Genomic DNA, 23146 nt, shown 5'->3' with positions numbered 1-23146 from the left:
GTGTTCATGGAATAAAAACCCGAAAACCTATTTTTTTTTAAAAAAACCTTTATTACAGAGCACACAATACATTCCCCGTATCCATTCCCCGAAGTAACAGCAAAATAATTATATATTTTTTTAAAAAAAAATCAGTATTGAACATGCAAGTAGATGTCCCTTTGAAAAACACAAAAGACAACGCTTTTCAGGTGGTTGTTTTTTTTGTGTCCTGATTTAATCTGGCTCGCTTACTAGAGCTGTTCAAACTGGGAAAAGACAAAGGTCACTTCCCGATTTGCGATTTTTGCCATCTTCGGAGCCATCCAACCGTTGTTAGGCCACAATAGTAATCAGGATGCACTTAATATCACTACACCGATGATAAGAGGGGCTACAGTCCTAAATCTGGCAGATTTCCAAGATGCCAGACCTTGACTTAACCAGCATCCCTGTGAAGGAATCTACTGTTGCCTCAAAGAGATCCTTTGCTGGGATGTCGCTTCCCAGAATTCCTAGCCAATCTGCCTAAGGACAAGGGGGATTCTGGGAGCTGCAATTCCCACACATCTAGACAAGGACTCACACAAGATTGATCTAAACTTAACCACAGTGCTACCAGGGCAGGATTTAAGCGATATATTTTCCCAGAGGAAATTATCGTTTAAAACCAAGGCTGTCCAACCTTGGCAACTTTTAAGATTTGTGGACTTCAGCTCCCCGATTTCTCCACTGCTGGCTGAGGCATTCTGGGAGTTGAAGTCCACAAGTCATCAAAGGACCAAGTTTGAAGAGCCCTGGTTTTATTTAAAACTTTCCCTTGACCTAATACAGTACAGGTATGGATAGATATATATGTTTTTCTCCCTTTTTCCCCCCCTAGAAAAACAGCTTGAGTTGAGAAGAGCCACAATCTCACCAAGCAGAACGAACGAGAGGTAGAGAGAGTAACCACAATTACGCTGTAGTTTTTTCCCCTAATCCAGACCAACCAGTTTTCTGTTTACATGCAGACTTGCAGACACCTCTGCTCAGCCTGTTGATTCTAACGCCAAATGAAATCGGATCAGGGCTACCCAAAGCTGCATAGCCCTCGCCTGAACCCAGAAATGTTGTCCCAAGATATGAACAGAACAGAACAGAAAATTAAAATAGAAGAGAATAGAACAGAATAGAAGCTGGGAGGGACCTTGGAGGTCTTCTAGTCCAGCCCCCTGCTCAAGCAGGGAGACCCCATACCATCTCATACAAGTGACTGTCTAGCCCAGGGGTAGGCAACCTTGGCTCTTTTATGACTCGTGGACTTCAACTCCCAGAATTCCTGAGCCAGCCATGCTGAGGGGAAAGGGAGTGGTTTCCAAGCTGAGCCATGCTGGCTCAGGAATTCTGGGAGTTGAAGTCCACGAGTCATAAAAGAGCCAAGGTTGCCTACCCCTGGACTAGCAGCCTCTTCTTAAGAACCAGCCTTGTTATTTATGCCAAGGTGCTTTCCCAACTTCCTCTTTCTTCATTTCTGCTTCATTCAGGCAAATTTTTTGAACTGTTTCAGTAGAGTCTGCATAGTAGGGAGGGGGGGGTGTTTGCATGCAGAATTAACTCTTCCTTGAACCATTTGATATCTTCCGCATCTCCACCAATTTGAGACAAATCCAGGGGTTATCACAATTAATTCTCCCTTCCCTTCTGCACGCGCCGCAAAAAAGTTGAGAGCTGTTTTTTTCAACTGAGGTCCCTTTTTGTCATCCACGTTACTAGTCCTGTAGGTTTGGCAATACTTTCCAGGGTGACAAAACAACCTTAAACACGGGAGGAGACGGAGAATGTCAGTTGCCTCGATATACTAAAAACCATCCCAAAGTGTGTATGTTGATTCCCCTCCCCACCTCTGCAGGCCCTCCAGCCGTGTATTCAAGCAAGTCGAACTGTTGTGCGTCACAAAATAATAAGTGCCGCATTCGAAGAACGGAGCAGAGGAAGATCACACTTCCCATCACATGAGAAGCAGCCGTTTTGCAGAAATGTCAGCTGCAAAAATCCAGAATGTCTCTTTCCAAATACATTCAAGATGTCTACAGGAAGGTTGCATTCATTTAAGTGTGTGTGTGTGTGCGTACGCACGTGCACGCACGCACACACGCACACATAAAGGGGGGAACCTTGAAGAAAGCGTTATGACCCGATAAATCCAGTTTTTCTTCATCCCAAAGGAGGTTTCTTAGCTGCCACATGGTGGGGGGGGGGCTTAGAGGCAGGATGGAGATTGTGGAAGAAGCAACTTCAGCAGGAAAGACAGCGCTGCCCCACAGGAGAGTCCCAAAGCCAGGAAAAAGGTCATGATGGCCCCCGCCAGCTCGCTCTCTTCCGGCTGGACCTGCCTGGAGGAGAGAATTAATGTCCAAACTGGAAGTCCTTCCTCCCTGCCTCTCTTTTTCTTCCTTCCCTGCATTTTTTTTTCTTCTCTAGCTTTTCCTTCCTCCCTCCCTCCCTCCCTCTTTCTTTCCTTTCTTCCCTCCCTCCCTCCCTTCTCATTCCTTCCTTCTTCCCTCCCACCCTTTCCTTTCCTTTCCTCTCCTCTCCTGTCTTTTCCCTCTCTCCCTCCCTCCCTCCCTCCCTTCCTGCTTTTGGAGAAGAATCGGGGAAGCCTACTCACTTGGGGGCCAGGCACATGGTGAGGGAGACGAAGTAGCCGTTGGACAGAGAGAAGATCACCATCAGGACCACAAACCAGGCATCGTGGGGGAAAAGCACAGGCCAGTTAGTCTGTCTCGGGATGTTGCACAGAAGAAACATGGGAATGAGGACAATGCGGAGTCCCACCGCGGCGGGAAGGAGACGAAGGTGCTTCTGTGGCTGGCGAGAGAGAACCACGTTGCTTAGAAATAAAGCATCTTGCCTGCCTGCCTGCCTGCCTGCCTGCCTGCCTGCCTGCCTGCCTGCCTACCTACCTACCTACCTACCTACCTACCTACCTACCTACCTATCTATCTATCTATCTATCTATCTATCTATCTATCTATCTATCTATCTATCTATCCTATCCTTAACCTCTCTTTCTGTCTGTCTGTCTGTCTGTCTGTCTCTCTATCTATCTCCATCCATATCTATCTAACTATCCAACCTGCCTTTATGAGTTTTACAAAGAACTCAAGACAGCAAACATATCCAACATGGCAAACATGGCCTGGGTCCGGGGTACTTGAGGGAACACCTGCTGCCGGCTTCAAACGCCCTTCGCCCAGTGCGCTCCCACAGGGAGGGTCTGCTCAGGGTTCCGCCGGTAAGAGATTGCCGGCGGGTGACACCCAGGGATAGGGCCTTCTCAGTGGGGGCGCCTGCCCTCTGGAACCAGCTGCCGGTGGAGCTGAGGACTGCCCCCGACCTCCGATCATTCCGCCGGGGCCTGAAGACCTGGCTCTTTGAGCTCTCGGGCCCAGGCTGAGGAGAAAATTTTTTAATTGGGGTTTTTAATAGCACAGGGTTGATTTAATATTTTTAACTTGGCTTTTAACTTTTGTATGTTTGATTTTTAACTCCCTGTAAACCGCCCTGAGTCCTCAGGGAAAGGGCGGTATATAAATGCAATAAAATAATAATAATAAATAACATAGCTTCCTTCTCCTATTTTCCCCACAACAACAATCCTGTGAGGTGGGTTGGGCTAAGAAAGAGTGACTGGCCCAAAGTCACTTAGCCTTAGCCGGGACGAGAACTCACTGTCTCCTGATGATTGGCCCAAAGTCACCCAGCCAGCTTTCCTGCCTAAGGCAAAACTATAACTCCCCGTCTTCTAGTTCCTAGCATGGTGCCTCAACCAGCTGGGACATTGCAATGGACATAAATGCCTGCCAGTTGCCAAAATCCTCCGAATTTTGGTCCCGTGACCGTAGGGATGCTGCAAATGGTCGTAAGCAGTGCTTTTTTTGTAAAAGAAAAAAAGGTGCTGGAACTCACACATCTCATACAACCTGCCTTGCCTACCCTACAAGGTTCCATCCAAAAAAGGTGCTGGAACTCCGTTCTGAGCGTTCTATGACAAAAAAAAAAGCCCTGGACGTAAGTGTGAAAAATGTCGCTTGTCTTCGTGCCGTCGAAACTTCAAACGGTCACTAAACAGGTGTAAGTCGAGGACTATTTGCAGGCCTGCCCTTGAGGGCCCCCCCCTCCCCCAATTCATTGAAGAAGATGTCTGGTCTTCCCCTTCGTGGGAAACAGCCTAGCTGAGGATGTATCCCACTTCTGCCACCAATTGCTCACCCAGAGGAAGTAGGAAGTCGAACTCCGCCCCAGCCAGTCCATCACGTTGAAGAGAAGGAAGCAGCAAACTGGAGTGAAATAATCCTCTAAGGTGGGGAGAAGATGGGGAGACCCACAGAAGAGTTAGACCGTGTCTTGTGTCAAGTTAGCTCAGCTCTCCAAGTTCCAGACAGAGGCAGCTTTCAGTAAAAACAGCCAAACCAAGAAACCGCCAACACCTCACCTTTCCCAACAATACTGACAGGGCAGCCCACTAGAAAAAAAAAAGGCAGCAAAGCCCACTTCCCACTATTGCTGATGTTGTTACCTAGCTGGGTCATGAAACGCCTGCAAGGAATCAACCAAGCTCAGAGAGCACCAAGACAGCCCACAGTAAGGGAAATTTCCCGACGGTTAGAACAATTAGTCGGTGGAACGGCTCGCCTCCAGAAGTTGTGACTGCTCCAACACTGGAGGTTTTGAAGAAGAGATCGGACAACCATTTGTCTCAAATGGTCTAGGGTTTCCTGTTCGAAAAGGGGGCTGGGCTGGAAGACCTCCAAAGTCCCTTCCAACTCTGTCATTTTGTCCTCCTCCTCCTCTTCTCTCCCTTCTCCAACTCCTCTCTACAAATGCTTTTCTAGCACTGATGATGTTACCTAGTTGGGTCATGAAACGTCTGCCAGAAAACAGCCAAGCTCAGAGAGCACCAAGGACCCCACAGTCCTCCTCCTTCCCCTCCTCCTCCTCCTCCTCCTCCTCCTCCTCCCTTCCATTCTAGCACTGATGACGTTACCTAGTTGGGTCATGAAACATCTGCCAGAAAACAACCCAGCTCAAAGAGTCCCCAGCACCTCCTTAGAGACGGCTCTTTCCTACCACCTGACCTTCAACTTGGAGATGAGTTTCGGAGCAGATCCCTTTCCGCAGCTCCAGCCAACGCAGAACAAGCCCTGCCTCTTCCTGCCCGGTAATTAAAGGCCCCATCACTCACGCCAGTACGGATCCTGAGTGGAGCTGACGACTTTCGTGGTAATGGCTGGAAACACCGAGAGGGTGATAGAAAAATCCATAACGATGGAGAGGGCCAGCAGCCAAATCTGAAGTGGAAAAGCAGAAGCTGCGATTGCGACACGGACCGCCTTCAATATCTGGATCGCTCTGTGGTCTCCCTTCAGCCGGCTTCAAATGGGGCACAATTCCAGATCAAACTGAGCCTCAGTATTGAAGGCAGTCCTCGAATTATGACCCTCATGAAGCCTGGAATAGTCTTCCCCTCCTATTTACCGGGAATTGAAACAGGAACTTCCACGTGGTCCTTACCTTCTTGAGGACACTGAAGAGGGAGGGGTCGGGGGCAACCATGCCCACCCCACTCCCTCCATTCATGACTTCTGGCGGGCAAGCCGAGCCGTCCTGCTCCACAACCACGGCGTTCCCGTTCGTCACGTTGAGCGGCTCTCCTTTGGAACTGTCTGCCACAAGAGTGGGGCCATCCTCTGAAGAGACACAAAGCAAGGGGGCCAATCAAATGTGAGCCTTGGTGGAGCAGTGGGCTAATGCCTCCTTAAGTAACACCAGCTGCCTGCAATTAGTGCAGGTTCGAGTCCCACCAGGCTCAAGGTTGACTCAGCCTTCCATCCTTCCGAGGTAGGTAAAATGAGGACCCAGATTGTTGGGGGCAATTAAGCTGACTTTGTAATAATGCCGCTTGGGGTGTGTGTGTGTGAAAGCCCTAATAAGCAGGCATATACATAGAATGAAGGCTACTGCTAAGCTTGTAAGCCGCCCTGAGTCTTCGGAGAAGGGCGGGATATAAATGGAATTAAAATAAATAAATAAATAAAAAAATACTGCAGCTTTATAGTCTACAGGCAGTCCTTGGCTTGCAACAGTTCGTTTAGTGACTCTTCTAAGTTACGGCGGCCCTGGGAAAAGTGACTTACGACCGTTTTTCACGCTTTTATGACGGTTGGGGCATCCCCAGGGTCGCGTGATCAAAATTCAGATGCTCGGCAACCGGTTGGTATTTACGACGGGTTGCGGTGTCCCGGGTTCACGTGATCCCCTTTTGCGAACTTCTGACAAAGCAAAGTCAACCGGGGAAGCCGGATCCACTTAACAACGGTGTTCCCAACTTAACAACTGCGCTGATTCACCCATCTTAAAGAAGGCTGGCCAGGAAACTCTGGGAGGTGAAGCCCACCTTTTATTAAAACCGCCAAGGTTGAGAAACACTGTTTCCAGCCGTCAACCCCCAACGGATGTTAAGATTCTGGAGAATGGGGGAAAATACCCAGTCGAATTCCCTGTGATCAGCCCATTTGTCTTTTGGACTACATTTCCCAGAATTCTGACTCCAGCACAGGAAGATCACCCAGGCTGGGAAAGGCTGATTTTGAACCAACCAGGGTCGCAAGACCAAAGCGTGAAAAGAACATGAAAATCTCCACCGCCAGCAGTCTGATTGTGACAACCTTCTCAATCTTCCCCATTTTTATTTTTTATTAATTCCAGATGTCTCACCTGGCGAAAGAAGGCCTGCTTTTGTTTCCAGTTCATATCCCAAATCTTCCAGTGGTCTCTTGTCCAGATAGTAACGAGTGAAGGACTGCAGGGAAAGAAGAAGAGCCGATGGTTTTTCAATGGTCACCTGGACTGCCGGGAGCTCCTGACCAATCAGGTTCTCAAACAGCCAAGCAGGTTCTATGGGATGGAGCACCACCAAGAAATCCCAGAGCATGAGAACCAGCTTAAAACTTGACAATTATCCATGGGAAAGCAGGAGAAATTTATAAGGCTTCGCTAACACCCTACTTGGAAGACTGCATCCAGTTTTGGTCAACACAATACACAAAAGATTTTGAGACTGAGGGAAGAGTGCAGAGAAGAGCAACAAAGATGATTAGGGGGCTGGAGGCGAAAACATATGAAGGACGGTTGCAGGAATTGGGGATGTCTAGTCTGGTGAAAAGAAGGATTAGGGGTGACATGATAGCAGTATTCCAATATTTGAGGGGCTGCCCCAAAGAAGAGGGAGTCAAGCTATTCTCCAAAGCCCCTGAAAGGCAGGACAAGAAGCAACGGATGGAAAGTAATCAAGGAGAGAAGCAACCTGGAACGGAGGAGAAATTTCCTGACAGCGAGGACAATTAACCAGCAGAACAGCTTGCAACTAGAAGTTGTGGGTGCTCCAACACTGGAGTTTTTTAAGAAGAGACTGGACACCCATTTGTCTGAAATGGTCTAGACCAGGGGTAGGCAATCTTGGCTCTTTTATGACTCGTGGACTTCAAATCCCAGGATTCCTGAGCCAGCCACGCTGAAGGGAAAGGGAAAGGTTTCCAAGCTGAGCCATGCTGGCTCAGGAATTCTGGGAGTTGAAGTCCATGAGTCATAAAAGAGCCAATGTTGACTACCCCTGGCCTAGGCCGCTTTATGACTCGTGGACTTCAACTCCCAGAATTCCTGAGCCAGCCATGCTGAAGGGAAAGGGAGAGGCTTCCAAGCTGAGCCATGCTGGCTCAGGAATTCTGGGAGTTGAAGTCCACGAGTCAGGAAGGGGCCATAGTTCCCCCACGCTGGCTCAGGAATTCTGGGAGTTGAAGTCCACGAGTCATAAAAGAGCCAAGGTTGCCTCTACCCCTAGGGTTTCCTGCTTGCGCAGGGGTTGGACTAGAAGACCTCCAAGGTCCCTTGCGACTCTGTTATTCTATTAAGAGGGACAAAGGATCTCATCTTACCTGGTGGGGCAGCAAGAGATAACAGCCAATCGAAACTAAAGTCCCAGCACAGGGGGTGACGAAATAGATCAGGGCAGACGACTGATCGTCCAATCCGCCTAAACCGGGGAGAAAAATGGCCGTGTGTGTGTCCCAAAGGAGCTTTTTTTTTTCCCCAAGAGGCAACCGGACTTTCTTTTTTTCCCCCCTTGAAAACATTTCGCTTCTCATCCAAGAAGCTTCTTCAGTTCTGATCCCAAAGCTCCTTCGGGACAACTTTGACCTGGAGGAGAGAAAACCTCCACGGACCAAAGAAGTCGGACTTGAAAAGACCGTGGCTGGGCTCTCGGTGGCTGTTTTCAGACCCCGATACTCACTGGCCTTGGAAAGCAACATGGCGATGGCTGCAAACATCCCGGCCACGCCTTGACCGCTGAGGAACAGGGTGCTGTATTTTTGCGGAAAAGACCCCAACAGGCCGAAAAGACTTCCTTGCAGGACGGCACAGAAGGCTGAGGGGGACAAAAAAAGAGGGCAATGTCAAGAACGGGACGGCTTTGTTTACAGACCGTCTTCGAACTACGGCCGTTCGTTTCGTGACGGTTTGAAGTTACAACGGCACTGGGAGAAGTGACTTCTGCCTGTTTTTCACACTTAACGACCGTTGCAGCATCCCCCACGGTCAACAAAACGGAGACGCTTGGCGACTGACTCAGAATATAACGGTTGCGGCATCCCGGGGTCACGTGATGTTGATCCCCTTTTGCGACCGCCTGACAAAAGGGGAAGCCGGTTCCACTTAACAACCGTGTGGCTGACATAACCACTGCAGGGATTCACTTAACCGTGCCGAGGAAGGTCGTAAGATGGAGCAAAATTGACTAAACGACTTCCTCGCTTAGCGATGGAAGTTTTGGACTCCGTTGTGGGGGCAAGTCAAGGAGCGAGTGTATCGCGTATCCCATTTATTTGGATGAAAAGAAAATATATTGCTGATAACAATCTCCTTTCGAACTGATCTCTAAGTTGGCATTTCACAACTTTAAGACATGTGTGGACTTCCAATTCCCAGAATTCCGCAGCCAGCATGGCTGGCTGGGGAATTCTGGGAATTGAAGTCCACACAGCTTAAAGCCCGATTACCCAAGACTTGGCTCAGGACTGAATGCTGCTGCCTATATCCTTCTAACACAGGGGTCTTCAAACTTGGCTCTTTTATGACTTGTAGACTTCAACTCCCAGAATTCCTCAGCCAACCAGGGCTGGCTGAGGAATTCTGGGAGTTGAAGTCCACAGGTCATAAAAGGGCCAAGTTTGAAGACCCCTGTAATCTAACACTTCCCACCACTGACATGCTGGCTAAGGATTCTGGGAGTTGCAGTCTGACAGATTTTGAAGGACCAGGAATCAAATCCTTGAGCTCACAACAACCCTGTGAAGTAGGTTGCCCAGAGTTTTGGAGGTGGGGGGGGCAAATGAGGATTTGACAAAGCTCAAAATCTCAGAGATGCAACAGAGGAATTTGGGGGTTGTTGGGCGGGGTGTGTGTGTGTCTCTGCGCTTGGTGGTTTTCTTGCAGACATCTCATTATCAAGCAAGGTAACGTCATCAGTGCTGGAGAGGAATTAACCAGAGCCAACTCACAGTTAATGAACCAGACGCTTGCCATGGTGATGGAGAAAAAACTCTGGGGCGACATCGTCACCTTAACCAAGATGGCGGTCAGCACAAAGAGGAACAGGATCGCTATCAGGCTGCCCAAAATACGTACTTTGTCCGAAATGCTTTGCAAGGAAAAAAAAAAAAAGACATGTGAATAGCTGGAAAAGTAGCGCCAGTTGCAGATATCCATGGGAGACACTTCGCTTGAGGCTGGGAGAAAGGAAGGCATGAGGATATGTATTTCTTTGTTACCCGCCTTATTTTTACAAATAACCCAAGACAGCAATCATAAACCAACACGCCTTCCTCCTCCTATTTTCCCCACAACCACCACCCTGTGAGTCAGCTTCTTCCCTTCCCCTTTAACCCTGCCAGGCCTGCAAGCAAGGCCCTTGCATTGAACAAGGACGTACATTCCATTTTGGTGGCTACTAAGATTGTGGGACGAGCAGGGACAAAAACAGCCAGGGAAATGATTGAAGCCTGGGAGACAGCAGGGCGGATTTACTCCCAGCTTATCAAGGAATTAGGAGGGGAGGGCTGGGCAGCACAAGGAAACAACAACCAACAACTTAATCATCAACACCATCGATCAACAATTAAAAAGCCACACACAACAGGGACCACATAAATACTAATCAAGGAGAGAAGCAACCTAGAACTAAGAAGAAATTTTCTAAGAGCGAGAACAATTGATCAGGGAACAACTTGCGTTCAGAAGTTGTGATTGTTTTTAAAAAGAGATTGAACAACCATTTGTCTGAAATGGTACAGGTCCTTTCCAACTCTTCTCTTCTCTTCTCTTCTCTTCTCTTCTCTTCTCTTCTCTTCTCTTCTCTTCTCTTCTCTTCTCTTCCACTCCACTCCACTCCATGCTCACCCATATTCTATTCTATTCTATTCTATTCTATTCTATTCTATTCTATTCTATTCTATTCTATTCTATTCTATTCTATTCTATTCCATTTTCTGTTCTGTTCTGTTCTGTTCCGTTCCATTCTCACCCATTTTCTATTCTATTCTATTCTATTCTATTCTATTCTATTCTATTCTATTCTATTCTATTCTATTCTATTCTATTCTATTCTATTCTATTATTCTATCCCATATTCCATTCCATTCCATTCCATTCTCTGTTCTGTTCTGTTCTGTTCTAGCTGGGAAGACGAAGCCTCCGATCCCGGTGACCAAGCCAGATTGGGATCCTGCAAGGCCCTTCTCCCTGAGCAGGACTAAAACGCTCAGGCCCCAAAGGAGAAACGTGGCAAGAGGCTGCCGGCGAGTCAAATGCAGAGAGAAAAGCAACTCCAACGTAGAGAGAAACGTGTCTCACCATCGGTAGAGGAGGGAGTTGAGAAAGGTGAAGAGCAGGAGGGGCAACTGAGAGAGCAGGGTCAGCCAGTTGCTGAAGCTGAATTCGTCTTTGCAGTCGGGCACCGGTGGCGGCTTTGAGGTGGTCTCATTCCCAGCCGGTTCCCACCCGGCAGAGAAGTTCCCCCTGAGTTTTTTCTCGAAATACTGGCGGGAGAGAAAGTGTTTCATTAGAAGAGAGCGTGTTTTGGAAAAAAAACAAAACAGACCCCATTGGCCCTGAGGATGTAACGGGGATTAACTAGGCTTAACAAACCTGGTTTATCTTCCTGACCACCACCACCCCAGCAAAGCAAATGTAGGTTGGGGGGGGGGGAAATTGCAGAATTGGGTGGAAAGCATCCTAAGAGACATGGAAATGACTGAATTGGAAGGGACCTGCAGAGGACATCTATCCCAACCCTGTGCTCAATGCAATCGGGCCTCTCCTTTTTGTATAAAAAGGGGCAACTTTCCATCCCTTCCCATCCTGGCCTGTCCCTACAGGTAGTCCTCGGCTTACGGCCCCTACTGAGACGAAAATTTCTGTTGCTAAGGGAGACGGTTGTTAAATGAGTCATGACAATTTTACGATCTTGTGAACGCACGCCGGTGGCCAAGGGCCCAAATTTTGATCATGTGACCGTGGGGGACGCTGCGATGGCTGTTAAATGGGAGGGCTGGCCATAGGTCCCTTTTGGCAGGGCTCTTGCAACTTTCAACAGTCATTAAGCGACCTGTATGAAAGCACTTATGCAGGCGGTCCTCGACTTACAACAGTTCGCTTAGTTCAGAGTTACAACGGCAATGAAAAAAGGGAACAATGACCGTTTTTCACACCGTTGCAGCATCCTGACAGTCATGTGATCAAAACTCGGATATTTGGCAACAGACTCATAGTTATGACGGTTGCAGTGTCAGGGGATCCCCTTTTGCGACCGTCAGACAAGCCAAGTCCATGGGGGAAGCCAGATTCGCTTAACGACCGTGTTCCTAACTTAACAGCTGTAGTAATTCACTTAACAACCGGGGCAAGAAAGGTCATAAAATGGGGCGAAGCTCATTTAACAAATGTCTCGCTTAATAACAGAAATGTGGGGCTCAGTCGTAGCCGCGAGTCTCATTACAAAAGGAGTAAAAAGGAGCTAAAGCAGACGGTCTCAGCTCCTCCGATTGCCCGGGACCGTCTCCCAAACGAAGGACTCACCGGGATGGCTGTGATGAAAAAGTTCCAGGGAAGGAGAGTCCCTAATCCCAGGAGGAAAAATATGATTCCCACACAGTGGAACCTGGAAGGAGAGACCCTCGTCAGATCACCAGACCTAGACTCTACCCACTCCACCACACAGTCCAGAGTAGAATACAATAGAATACAGATTAGAGAATAGAAAATAAAAACTAGAAAATCAGAATATAATAGAATAAGAATAGAAATAGAAATAGAATAAGAATAGAATAGAAATACAATAAGAATAGAATACAACAAGAATAGAACAGAACAGAACAGAACAGAATAATGGAATATAATGGAATGGAATGGAATGGAATGGAATAGAACAGAACATGAATAGAATAGAATAGAATAGAATAGAATAGAATAGAATAGAATAGAATAGAATAGAATAGAATAGAATAGAATAGAATAGAATAGAATAGAATAGAATAGAATAGAATAGAATAGAATATAGAAGAATAGAAATAAATAATAGAATAGAATAAATACTAGAATAAAACAGAATAGGAATAGAATAATAGAATATAGAATACAGTAGAATAGAATAGGGATTAGAGAACAGAAAATAGATACCGTAATAGAATAGAAATAAATAATAGAGGAGAATAGAATAGGGATTAGAGACTAGACTAGTCTAGAATTCTATTTGCCAAGTGTGATTGGACACACAAGGAATTTGCCTCTGATGCATAAAATCTTAGTGTACATACAAACAACAGAATGATAAATCATAAATCATAAGATACAAACAACAAAATGATAAATCATAACCTACCAATAGGTAATAGGAAAGGTGAGAAGGATAATAGCAATAAAGACCTACTGCATGGGTAAATATCCTTAGGCATCAGACAATGCTGTGGGAATTAGGTTTTTAGCAGAGTGAGCTCTTGCACTTAGGCTTCACAGCCGTCTCTAGGCAGTTTACAGAGTCAGCCTATGGCCCCCTAACAATCTAGGTCCTCATTTTACCAACCTCAGAAGGATGGAAGGCTGAGTCAACCTTGAGCCGGTTAGGATTGAACTCCTGGCAGTGGGCAGAGTATAGCCTGCAATACTGAATTCTAACCACTGCACCATCACGACAGACAGATATACCGTAGAAACGGACAGACAGACAAATGAGGGATAGATAGATAGATAGATAGATAGATAGATAGATAGACAGACAGACAGACAGACAGACAGACAGACAGACAGACAGGATGGATGTAGACAAACAGATAAGAGATAGGTAGATATATATATATATACTGTATATATATATATAGAGAGAGAGAGAGACAGACAGATGAGAGAAGAGATAGATAGACAAATAAGAGACGGATAGTGATAAACAGATGAGAGATTTAGATAGACAGACAGATATAGTTATAGATAGATGAGACATTTTGAGAGATAGACAGACAGACAGACAGACATCAATCAATGGGGAAAACCAGCAGGGAAGGTTGCAAATCCCAGTCAAGTAATGTCTTGTTTAATGACCGCCACAAGAAAGGTTCGCCCACGATGGCTCGCTTTATCAATTGCACCACTTAATGGCAAACTTTCTGGTTGACGGTCATAAATCAAAGGCTACCTGTGTCTGAGTGTGCAAGCTTGCGCGTGCAAAGTGTACGTAAAGGCGTAACGTGACAGTGGCTTCAGGTTTAATGTTTAGCCAATACTAGTCCATATTTCATCTGGGTGGGAAGGAAATTCTCCAGGAGACGCACGAACAGCAGCAAAGAGCCTTGGTGGAGCAGTGGCCTAATGCCTCCTTAAGTAACACCAGCTGCCTGCAATTAGTGCAGGTTCGAGTCCCACCAGGCTCAAGGTTGACTCAGCCTTCCATCCTTCCCAGGTAGGTAAAATGAGGACCCAGATTGTTGGGGGCAATAAGCTGACTTTGTAATAATGCCGCTGGGGGCCCCCGAAAGCCCTAATAAGCAGGCATATACATAGAATGAAGGCTATTGCTAAGCACATTTGATTTGTGCTTAGATTGTAAGCCGCCCTGAGTCTTCGGAGAAAGGGCGGGATATAAATGGGATTAAAATAAAAAAAAATAAAAAATAAAAAAATAAAGAAAACCTGCTGCCAGTGAACACAAGAGTCACAAGGTCCCTCCCAATCCTACCATCTATAATATTCTGCCTCTTACAAAGTTGCCGCGATTGAGAAACTTTGCTTTAGATGCGATTCATTTCCTCTAAGGAAGCCCAATGACGCAGATACCACATTAAAACTGGCAGCAAGAAAAAGGAGACACACTATTTGTCAGGACCCACCCCAATCCACGTCTTAGGGAGTCAGTTCTAGTCCAAAAGGAATTTTTACTAGGACATGCTTGGTTGTGGGAATACAAGACAGGACTTGGTATTGTTTTACAAATGGAAACTTGATAAAAGGGTTCCCGGTTCAACCCCCTCCCCTCAATCCCATTTGGTCAGCCCCCCCATCATTTTACTTCGTGTCATCCCTTTCGTGGGAAAAAGGGATCTTCGGATCTCTATGGTTATTGTCTTCTTCCTTTACAGATTCAAGTGGAGACGCAGGCCAGATGCCTCCTTCCCTAATCCTCCCCTTTGTTCCCCCAGTTCAAAAGGTTTCCCTTGGCCTTTGAAATAACCTAAGGCAGGCTGAATCCACATGCGCTCCTCCTTCCTCGGGAGATGGCAGAATCCATAGGGGGGTGGATAATGTTTTAAACATACATTTATGAATGTGATATAAATGGATTCTGACACTATTGCTTAATTACGATGCCCATTCTCCCCCAGACAGCGTGGTTAAACACTAAGGATGATGGGAATTGTAGTCCAGCGAGAGTTCCCCACCTTTTCTGTTCTTGTTTTTAAATCTGTCCCCCCGTATTTTATTTATCAAATTTCAATCGAAACTCAACTATCCTCCAAGCTCTGAAATGAGAGCTGGCTAAGAGGGCTTATTGTTTATCATCGTTTTCATTTCTCAACGGCGTTGGCGTTCGATTTATCTGGGATATTAGAATTAAAACTGGACATTAGAATTAAAGCAGAGTTTATCGGAGCGGGGGGGGGGGGGGAAACAGAACTAAGCCCCAAAAATAAAGGAGACAGAGAGACAGAACTGCAGGGTTTCAGAAAGTATTCAAATGGAAGAGTTGCAAAATTTGAATGTAGGACTTTTGAAACGTGATTTCCGCCTGGCCTGAAAAAAATATAATGTTGTTTGGCTGCCAAACACACGTATGAGCACACACTTGTAGTATGACAAACGTCAGCTCACCAATGAGAAGCAACAGCTATTAAAACGTCTGGAAGCCTCAACACAAAAAGTTCAGCTGGGGCAAGTGGGGGGGGGGAGAAACACTCCAGACATGCTCAGAAGCAAGCCCTCTCTCTTCAATACAGCTAGTCCTTGACTTACGACCAGAATCTACGCTGCTAAGCGAGAAATGTGCCAAGTGACTTTTGCCCCGTTTTACGACTGTTCTTGCTGCGTTTGTGAAAGGGATCGCGGCAGTTTTCAAATGAGTAACACCGTCATTAAGTGAATCTGGCTTCCCCATGGACGTTGCTTGTCAGAAGGTCGCGAAAGGGGATCCCAGGCAAGCGTCATAAATCTGAATCGGTCGTCAAGCATCTGAACGTACATTACACGACCACGGGGGATGCTGCGGCGGCCGTTTTAAGTGTGAAAAATGGTCCTGAGTTGCTTTTTTTTCGGGGCCATTGTAACTTTGAACGGCCGCTAAATGAACTGTCGTAAGTTGAGGACTGTCTGTACACAAACAATCATCTCAGAGCTGCTAAAATCTCTTTCCATCTAACAGCTGCTTGGGATTCTAGGAAATCAACCCAAAATGCAGCCCGGGGGTTCGATTCTTGCACCCGAGTACGTAATGTCCTGGAGTGGCTTAAGAGCATCTTACATATAATTGTAACTTACAAATCTCTGGGCTTTTCCTGGGGACTCATGATTCACACCTTGCCCGAAGTGTGAGCGGAAAACGTGGTGCACTTCCGCTTGATCAAACCACAGCTGAACCTGCAGAGTAAAAGAAAAAATATTGAAGGGGAAATTTAGCTTAAAGTCTCTCCTGAGCTGAAGTCAGCAGCTTTGGCAATCCTATAATCCTAGGGCTAAAGGGGCCTTGGAGGTCTTCTAGTCCAACCCACTGCTCAAGCAGGAGACCCTATATAATCCCAGGCAAATGACTGTCCGATTTTTTTCCCATTAAAGATTTTTTTTTAAAAAAATTGTAATATCCCACCTTTATTATTGTTTTAAATAAGTTAAGCAAGTATCCCACAGCCCTTCCTCAGCCTATTTGTTCAGCAATTACAACCCTGCGAGATGGGCTGGGCAGAGAGAATGAATGGGCCAAAGTCACCCAGCCAGTTTTCATGGCTAAGGCGGGACTAGAACTCACCGTCTCCTGGGGATTGGCCCAAAGTCACCCAGCCAGCTTTTGTGGCTAAGGTGGGACTAGAACTCACCGTCTCCTGCTCTTTGATGGCTTAACTGCTAAAACAAAACCAGCTTTCAATTCCTCTTTTACTCCAGATGCAAATGAGTAGCTACTTCCCCCCAAAATAGTGTGTGTGTACATATATGTATATGTGTGTATGTGTATGCATGTGTGTATATGTATGTATGTATATGTGTGTATATATATGTATACATGTATACATATGTATACATATGTATGTATACATTTGTATACATGTATGTATGTATGTATATGTGTATGTGTGTCTATTGAAGGGACGCGGTGGCTCAGTGGGTTAGGACGCTGAGCTTGTCGATCAGAAGGTAGGCAGTTTGGCGGGTCGAATTCCGAGTGCCGCGTAGCAGAGTGAGCGCCTGTTACCCGTCCCAGCTTCTGCCAACCTAGCAGTTCGAAAGCACGTCAAAATACAAGTAGAACAATAGGGACCACTACGGTGGGAAGGTAACAGCGTTCCGTGCGTCTTTGGCGTCCAGTCATGCCGTCCACATGACCACGGAGACGTCCTCGGACAAACGTTGGCTCTTCGGCTTTGAAACGGAGATGAGCACCGGCCCCTAGAGTCGGAAACGACTAGCACGCATGTGCGGGGGAACCTTTACCTTTACCGTGTGTGTGTGTGTGTGTGTGTGTGTGTGTGTGTGTGTGTGTGTCCAGGCCTTTAATCATCTGAGTTGCTCTTCTCTGCACTTTTTCCAAATGACAACAGTGCTGAAAAAAGCGACTTACGACCAGTCCTCGCACTTAACGAAGATCACAGCATTTCCACAGTCGTGAGATTTAAAACATGGGTGCTTGGCATGTCTTTTATGACAGCTGCCAACGTCCTGGGGTCATGCAATCTTCCCAGCTGGCTTCCGACAAGCAAAGTCAATGGAGGAAGGTGGATTCGCTTTATGACCTTGTGATTCGCTTAATGGCTTCATCACCATGACAAAAAAATGGCTGACTTCAAAAGCACTAAGATTGGTTCCTAATTGTGGTTATAATTCTGAGGACTAGTAATAATAGGGATGTTTGCGCCATTCGGAACAGGGTTGAGAAAGACAGACTGGGTCAAAGGCTTTTCGGTCCTGGTTAAAAAGACTTTTGTGGATGGTGGTTTAGGTCTATTTTAGGCTTTTAAAACTGGCCAGTTCAGGTTACGGCATTCCAGAAACCGCCTCTCCTCCCGACCATGCGGAATCAACCCTCCGTGAAGAGGGCCAGGTGGCCAGGCAGGGCTCCTGCCAGGCCGGGTTAAATCTGGAATGGTCAGAACCTGGTTTGCGGGGTTGGCTAGCAGAAAGTGGGGGAATCACAGGTGCTGCTTGCTGCATTCAGACAAAACCCGTCCTCCCAAACCAGGGTGCGATTTGCAGCGATGACCACTCGGGGTTCCCAGGACCCCACATCCCAAACGACCAGGTCTCCCCTGAGCCTAGTGAACGGGTTGGATGGGGTGGGGTCCCCTTCACACGACCCAGAGCTGGCCCGACCCCGACCCGCTCTTCTCCCTCCGCCAGCTCCGACCTGCCTCTCGTTGCCCAAGGCAACCCCCCCTCCCCGCAAAACCCAGCTTCACCCGGGCTACCGCGGTCGTGCGAACGCACCACCGCGGCTCCTACCTGGTTCGGTCACCCGAGTCGGGAGACCCCGGAACGTTCGCGGGCAAGAGGCCGGCATCGCCTCGCGGCTTCGGGCTTCTGGCAAGGCTGCCTCGAGAAGCCCAGGCGTCGCTTCCCGAAGCCGCCACCCGTCCGCCCAGCCACCCCGCCGGGCCCGGCTCTCTGAAACGGAGCCCCGCCGACCCCGGACAGGGAGGAGCCGGCCCCGCCGCTCGGCGACTGCGTGTTGGCGGCCCCGCCGCCGTCCTCCCAACGACCTCTGCTGGGGAGGACCCGGCCCGCAGCCCCGGTGGATGAAAGAAGGGAAGGGAGAAAGAGAGGAGGGAGGGAAGAAGGGAGGGAGGAAGCAAGCAAAGGGAGAAATAGAGAAGGGAGGGAGGGAGGGAGGGAGGGAGGGAGGAAGGAAGGAAGGAAGGAAGGAAAGGCAAGAAGGAAGAGGGCGGGAGGAAGCAAAGGGAGAAATAGAGAAGGAAGGGAGGGAGGGAGGAAGGAAGGAAGGAAAGGCAAGAAGGAAGAGGGAGGGAGGAAGCAAAGGGAGAAATAGAGAAGGGAGGAAGGAAGGAAGGAAAGGCAAGAAGGAAGAGGGAGGGAGGGAGGAAGCAGGAAGAAAGCAAAGGGAGAAATAGAGGAGGGAGGGAAGAAGGGAGGGAGGAAGCAAGCAAAGGGAGAAATAGAGAAGGGAGGGAGGGAGGGAGGAAGGAAGGAAGGAAGGAAGGAAGGAAGGAAGGAAAGAAGGAGAAGGAAGGAAGGAAGGAAGGAAGGAAGGAAGGAAGGAAGGAAGGAAGGAAAGAAGGAGAAGGAAGGAAGGAAGGAAGGAAGGAAGGAAGGAAGGAAGGAAGGAAGGAAGGAAGAAGAGGCAAGAAGGAAGAGGGAGGGAGGAAGCAAAGGGAGAAATAGAGAAGGAAGGGAGGGAGGGAGGAAGGAAGGAAGGAAAGGCAAGAAGGAAGAGGGAGGGAGGAAGCAAAGGGAGAAATAGAGAAGGGAGGAAGGAAGGAAGGAAAGGCAAGAAGGAAGAGGGAGGGAGGGAGGAAGCAGGAAGAAAGCAAAGGGAGAAATAGAGGAGGGAGGGAAGAAGGGAGGGAGGAAGCAAGCAAAGGGAGAAATAGAGAGGGAGGCAGGGAGGCAGGAAGGAAGGAAGTGAGAGGAAGGAAGGAAAGAAGGAAGGAAGGGAAAGAAAGGAAGAAGAGGCAAGAAGGAAGAGGGAGGGAGGAAGGAAAGGGAGAAATAGAGAAGGGAGGGAGAGAGGGAGGAAAGGAAAGAAGGAAGAGGGAGGGAGGGAGGAAGCAGGAAGGAAGCAAAGGGAGAAATGGGAGGGAGGAAGCACAGGGGGAAATGGAGGGAGGAAGATGGAGTATGGATATGAAGGGATGGAGGGACAGAAGGAAGGAAGGAAAGGAGGGAAGCAAAGGGAGAAATAGAGAAGGAAGGAAGGAAGGAAGGAAGGAAGGAAGGAAGGAAGGAAGGAAGGAAGGAAGGAAGGAAGGAAGGAAGGAAAAAGAGGGCGGGATGGACGGAGGGAGGGAGGGAGGAAGCCCGGTCAGGCTCAGCCTGGGCTCCTGGGTTTGCCAAACTGCCTGGGACAAGCAGGATCCTCCGCGAGTGGATCCGGAGGGACCGAGCTGGGCTCGGACTGTCGGATTAAAAATATATATATATATATATATCCCCGCTCTTGCCAAGGAGCCGTGCCAGGAAGGGAGCGCCGGCGCTGCCTTTGACACGCTTCCACTTAGGCACGATCAAAGTGTGAACGAGCGTGGCTCCGGTCCAGCCCACGTGTGGAAACACGTCGCTGAATCCGCAGCAGCCCCCGCCGCCCTGGCCGATCTTAGCTGAGCCTCGGACAAGCAATGGAAACGTGGGTCCCCTACCTGGATGCATGGGTGGATGGGAGACCACGAGGAGAGCCAGGCCGGCCGATTGAAAATGGGAACTGCAAAATTTTAAAACGAGCGTCCCAGCGGATGCCGTACCCCTCCCCTCTCTCTCTTCTTTTTTTAAAAAAAGAAATCTTAATTTTATAAAACCTTTTTTTTTAGGATTTTGCACGAATGGCACGGATCCCCACACACAAACCCTTTACTTCTGCCAAAACGGGGGAGAAATTTAGCCCAAACGCCCTTACCTTGGCGGTGATTCTCAGCAAGACACACGTGCAGATCTGGGTAGGACGAGACAAAAAAAGAAAGCACAAATTTGAACGGATGGGTCATTGTTTTCCCTTTATGCCCAGCAGAGGGCGTCCCAAAGCCACGTTTAATTGTGGGGGGGGGGGCAGAAAACGGGGGGGGTGTTTAAAGGTCTCTATTACTGCAGGTTTTTAAGAAGAAATTGGACAGCTATTTATCTGGGTAGGGCAGGGGCGTCCAACCTTGGCAAGTTTAAGACCTGTGAACTTCAACTCCCAGAATTCCCCAGCCAACTCCGAATTCTGGGAGTTGAAGTCCACAGGTCTTAAACTTGCCAAGGTTGGACTGGGGGATTCTGGGAGTCCATGAGTCTGACAGCTGTCAAGGTTGTACACCCCTGATACAGGTAACCCCTGCCTTAATTTGCCTAGTGACTGTTCAAAGTTAACGACAGCACTGACCAATGGGACTTACGACCATTTTTCACACTTAACGACCGTTGCCGCATTCCCCAATGGTCACATGTTCAAAATCCGGATGCTTGGCAATGGGTCCATATTTATGATGGCGGCTTAGCAGCAAAAATTGTGGGCTCGATTTGGTCATTAAGCCAAGGAATATCTGTATAGGACACAGGTGGGGAACCTTGGATCTTTTATGACGTGTGGACTTCAACTCCCAGAATTCCATGGTTCAGCATGACTGGCTCAGGAATTCTGGGAGTTGAAGTCCACAAGTCCTAAGAGAGCCCAGCTGCTGGCTCAGGAATTCTGGGAGTTGAAGTCCACGAGTCATAAAAGAGCCCAGGTTTCCCACCACTGTTGTACGGTCTCATGCTTGCTCCAGGAAAGGATTGGACTTGAAGGATCCCTTCCAACTCTGTTATTTGGTATTTTGCAAAATAACTGGGCAAGTCTGCTAAAGCAGCAGTCCTCAACTCTTGTGGCTTCGTGGCCCAGCTGGAAGGAGGAGAGGGAATCCGGGCCACGCAAGTTTGTGGCTCGACTTACAGGAGTGGGGGACTGGCAGGCGTCCGTGCGCCACTCCACTTGCACAAGTTGAGCTGAGCACTCGTGTACATGTGAGAGGGCCTGCCGCTGGGGCACGTCGAGCTACACACACCAGCCTGCCATGGCCCGGTGCCAAATAGGCCACGGCCCAAGTTGTGGCTCGCAGCCCGGCGGGTTGGGGACCCCTGTGCTAAAATGTGTGCTGGAAACACCCAGTTTCCAGATGTTTGGGGAACCCTTTTGCAAAACTTGGAAGGGAAGCTGAAATCCAGAGGTTGTGGGTTTGCCATAATTCATCTTCCTCCCTCCATTTCTTCCTTTGCTTCCTTCCTGCTTCCTCCCTCCCTCTTCCTTCCTTTCCTTCCTTCCTCCCTCCCTTCTCTATTTCTCCCTTTGCTTCCTTCCTGCTTCCTCCCTCCCTCTTCCTTCTTTCCTTTCCTTCCTTCCCTTCCTCCCTCCCTTCTCTATTTCTCCCTTTGCTTCCTTCCTGCTTCCTCCCTCCCTCTTCCTTCTTTCCTTTCCTTTCCTTCCTTCCTCCCTCCCTTCTCTATTTCTCCCTTTGCTTACTTCCTTCCTCCCTCTCCCTCCCTCTTCTTTCCTCCCTCCTCTATTTCCCCCTTCCTTTCTTTCATCCCTCGCAGCTGAGCCCCCGGCAGCACGCAGGGAGGAACGTGTCGTGGGGACGCGGCAGCGGCATCCACCAGGTCTACGGGCCAGGTCCTCCCCAGTTGGCAAGGTTGGACACCCCAATTTAGATATTAGGCAAACCCAGGATATTTGAGGCTGTTTTTTTCCTTTTTAAGCTTTGATACAAAGCTAGAAAATGGGTTACTTCGGTTATCAGGTCAAGTGTTTGGAAGTGCTGGGAATGATGGGTAGCCTTTGAGTGACGACCCATTTGCTTAGTGACTGTTTGAAATTACGACGGGCCTTCCCGGACTACTTAGGACCCAGGTTCGACGTTCCAGCAGCCAGGCCCCCTCTGATGTCCCACGGTCGCGTTTGGAGGGCTCAAAGCCTGCATTTAAACCCCTTTGTACTGTCCCACAGTTGTGATCGATGACGTTTTTTTTGCCAGAAACAAATCTTTATTCCCAGTTTCGGCCAAAAAAAAAATTTCCCCTTTGTGGACAAGAGATTCATTGAGTGACTGCTGTGATTTGCTTAACAGGCCTGCAAAATAAGCCCAGGAAATCAGGCACAGTGAGGTGATGATCTCCTTAATGACCAGCGTGACTTATGACCACAACTCTGTGTTCAACTACAGTCTTAAGAGGAGGACCACCTGCAGATAAAAAGCCACCGCGGAATTTTAAAATACAAACACACGCACGCTTCCAAGGCTGTTTCTCAATGTTGTGTTTCCTTTTATTGCAAAAAAAAGCTCACATCCAGACTTGGCGAGGCGTCAAGGTTTCAAAGAACGCCGCACAACGGGCAGGCTAAACTTTTCAGCAAAAGTACACGTTTAACAGGCATGTTCTGTTTTGATCATACAAAATGGAACGACGCACCCCGATTGTGTCGTGGTCCTGCACGGTCTTGCAGGCCTGGGGTTTCAAGCAAGTCTCACAAGTTGGACACAACGCGGCTAGGCATACAACAAGTCAGAGGGCCCGACCCCTCGTAGGTGCTCGTAGAAAACTCGTACCGAAGGCAGCGTTAATACTGAGGATATCACAAGTCCCCACAATTTGAACGCGATAATTAAGGAAAGAGTAGGGTGTGGGAATGTGGTAAAGT

At 48.2% G+C, this 23146-nt stretch overlaps 1 protein-coding gene across 3 annotated transcripts; it reads right to left on the bottom strand.

Moving 5' to 3' along the window:
- Positions 1–38: 38 nt before the first annotated feature.
- On the bottom strand, positions 39–18531 carry SLC29A2 (solute carrier family 29 member 2). Of its 3 annotated transcripts, XM_081340985.1 has the most exons (14): positions 18265–18531; positions 16580–16674; positions 16096–16194; positions 12154–12235; positions 10930–11114; positions 9579–9718; positions 8312–8446; positions 7956–8053; positions 6739–6823; positions 5536–5711; positions 5207–5312; positions 4234–4319; positions 2630–2829; positions 39–2354 (listed from the first exon to the last, which is right to left on the bottom strand). In XM_081340985.1, exons 3-14 carry the CDS (start codon positions 16122–16124, stop codon positions 2222–2224), a joined length of 1455 nt encoding a protein of 484 aa, XP_081197111.1. In that variant the 5' UTR covers positions 16125–16194; positions 16580–16674; positions 18265–18531; the 3' UTR covers positions 39–2221. The 3 variants fall into 3 exon arrangements, with proteins under 3 accessions (XP_081197111.1, XP_081197110.1, XP_081197112.1); XM_081340984.1 differs by lacking the exon at positions 16580–16674; XM_081340986.1 differs by lacking the exons at positions 16580–16674; positions 18265–18531 and adding an exon at positions 16421–16510.
- Between the last annotated feature and the right edge of the window lie 4615 nt (positions 18532–23146).

This window comes from Vipera berus (genome assembly GCF_964194415.1).
Source record: "Vipera berus genome assembly, chromosome: 16".
NCBI lineage: Eukaryota > Metazoa > Chordata > Lepidosauria > Squamata > Viperidae > Vipera > Vipera berus.
The sequence above is the reverse complement of the archived record's forward strand: the minus strand, read 5'-3'. Positions and strand labels throughout refer to the sequence as shown.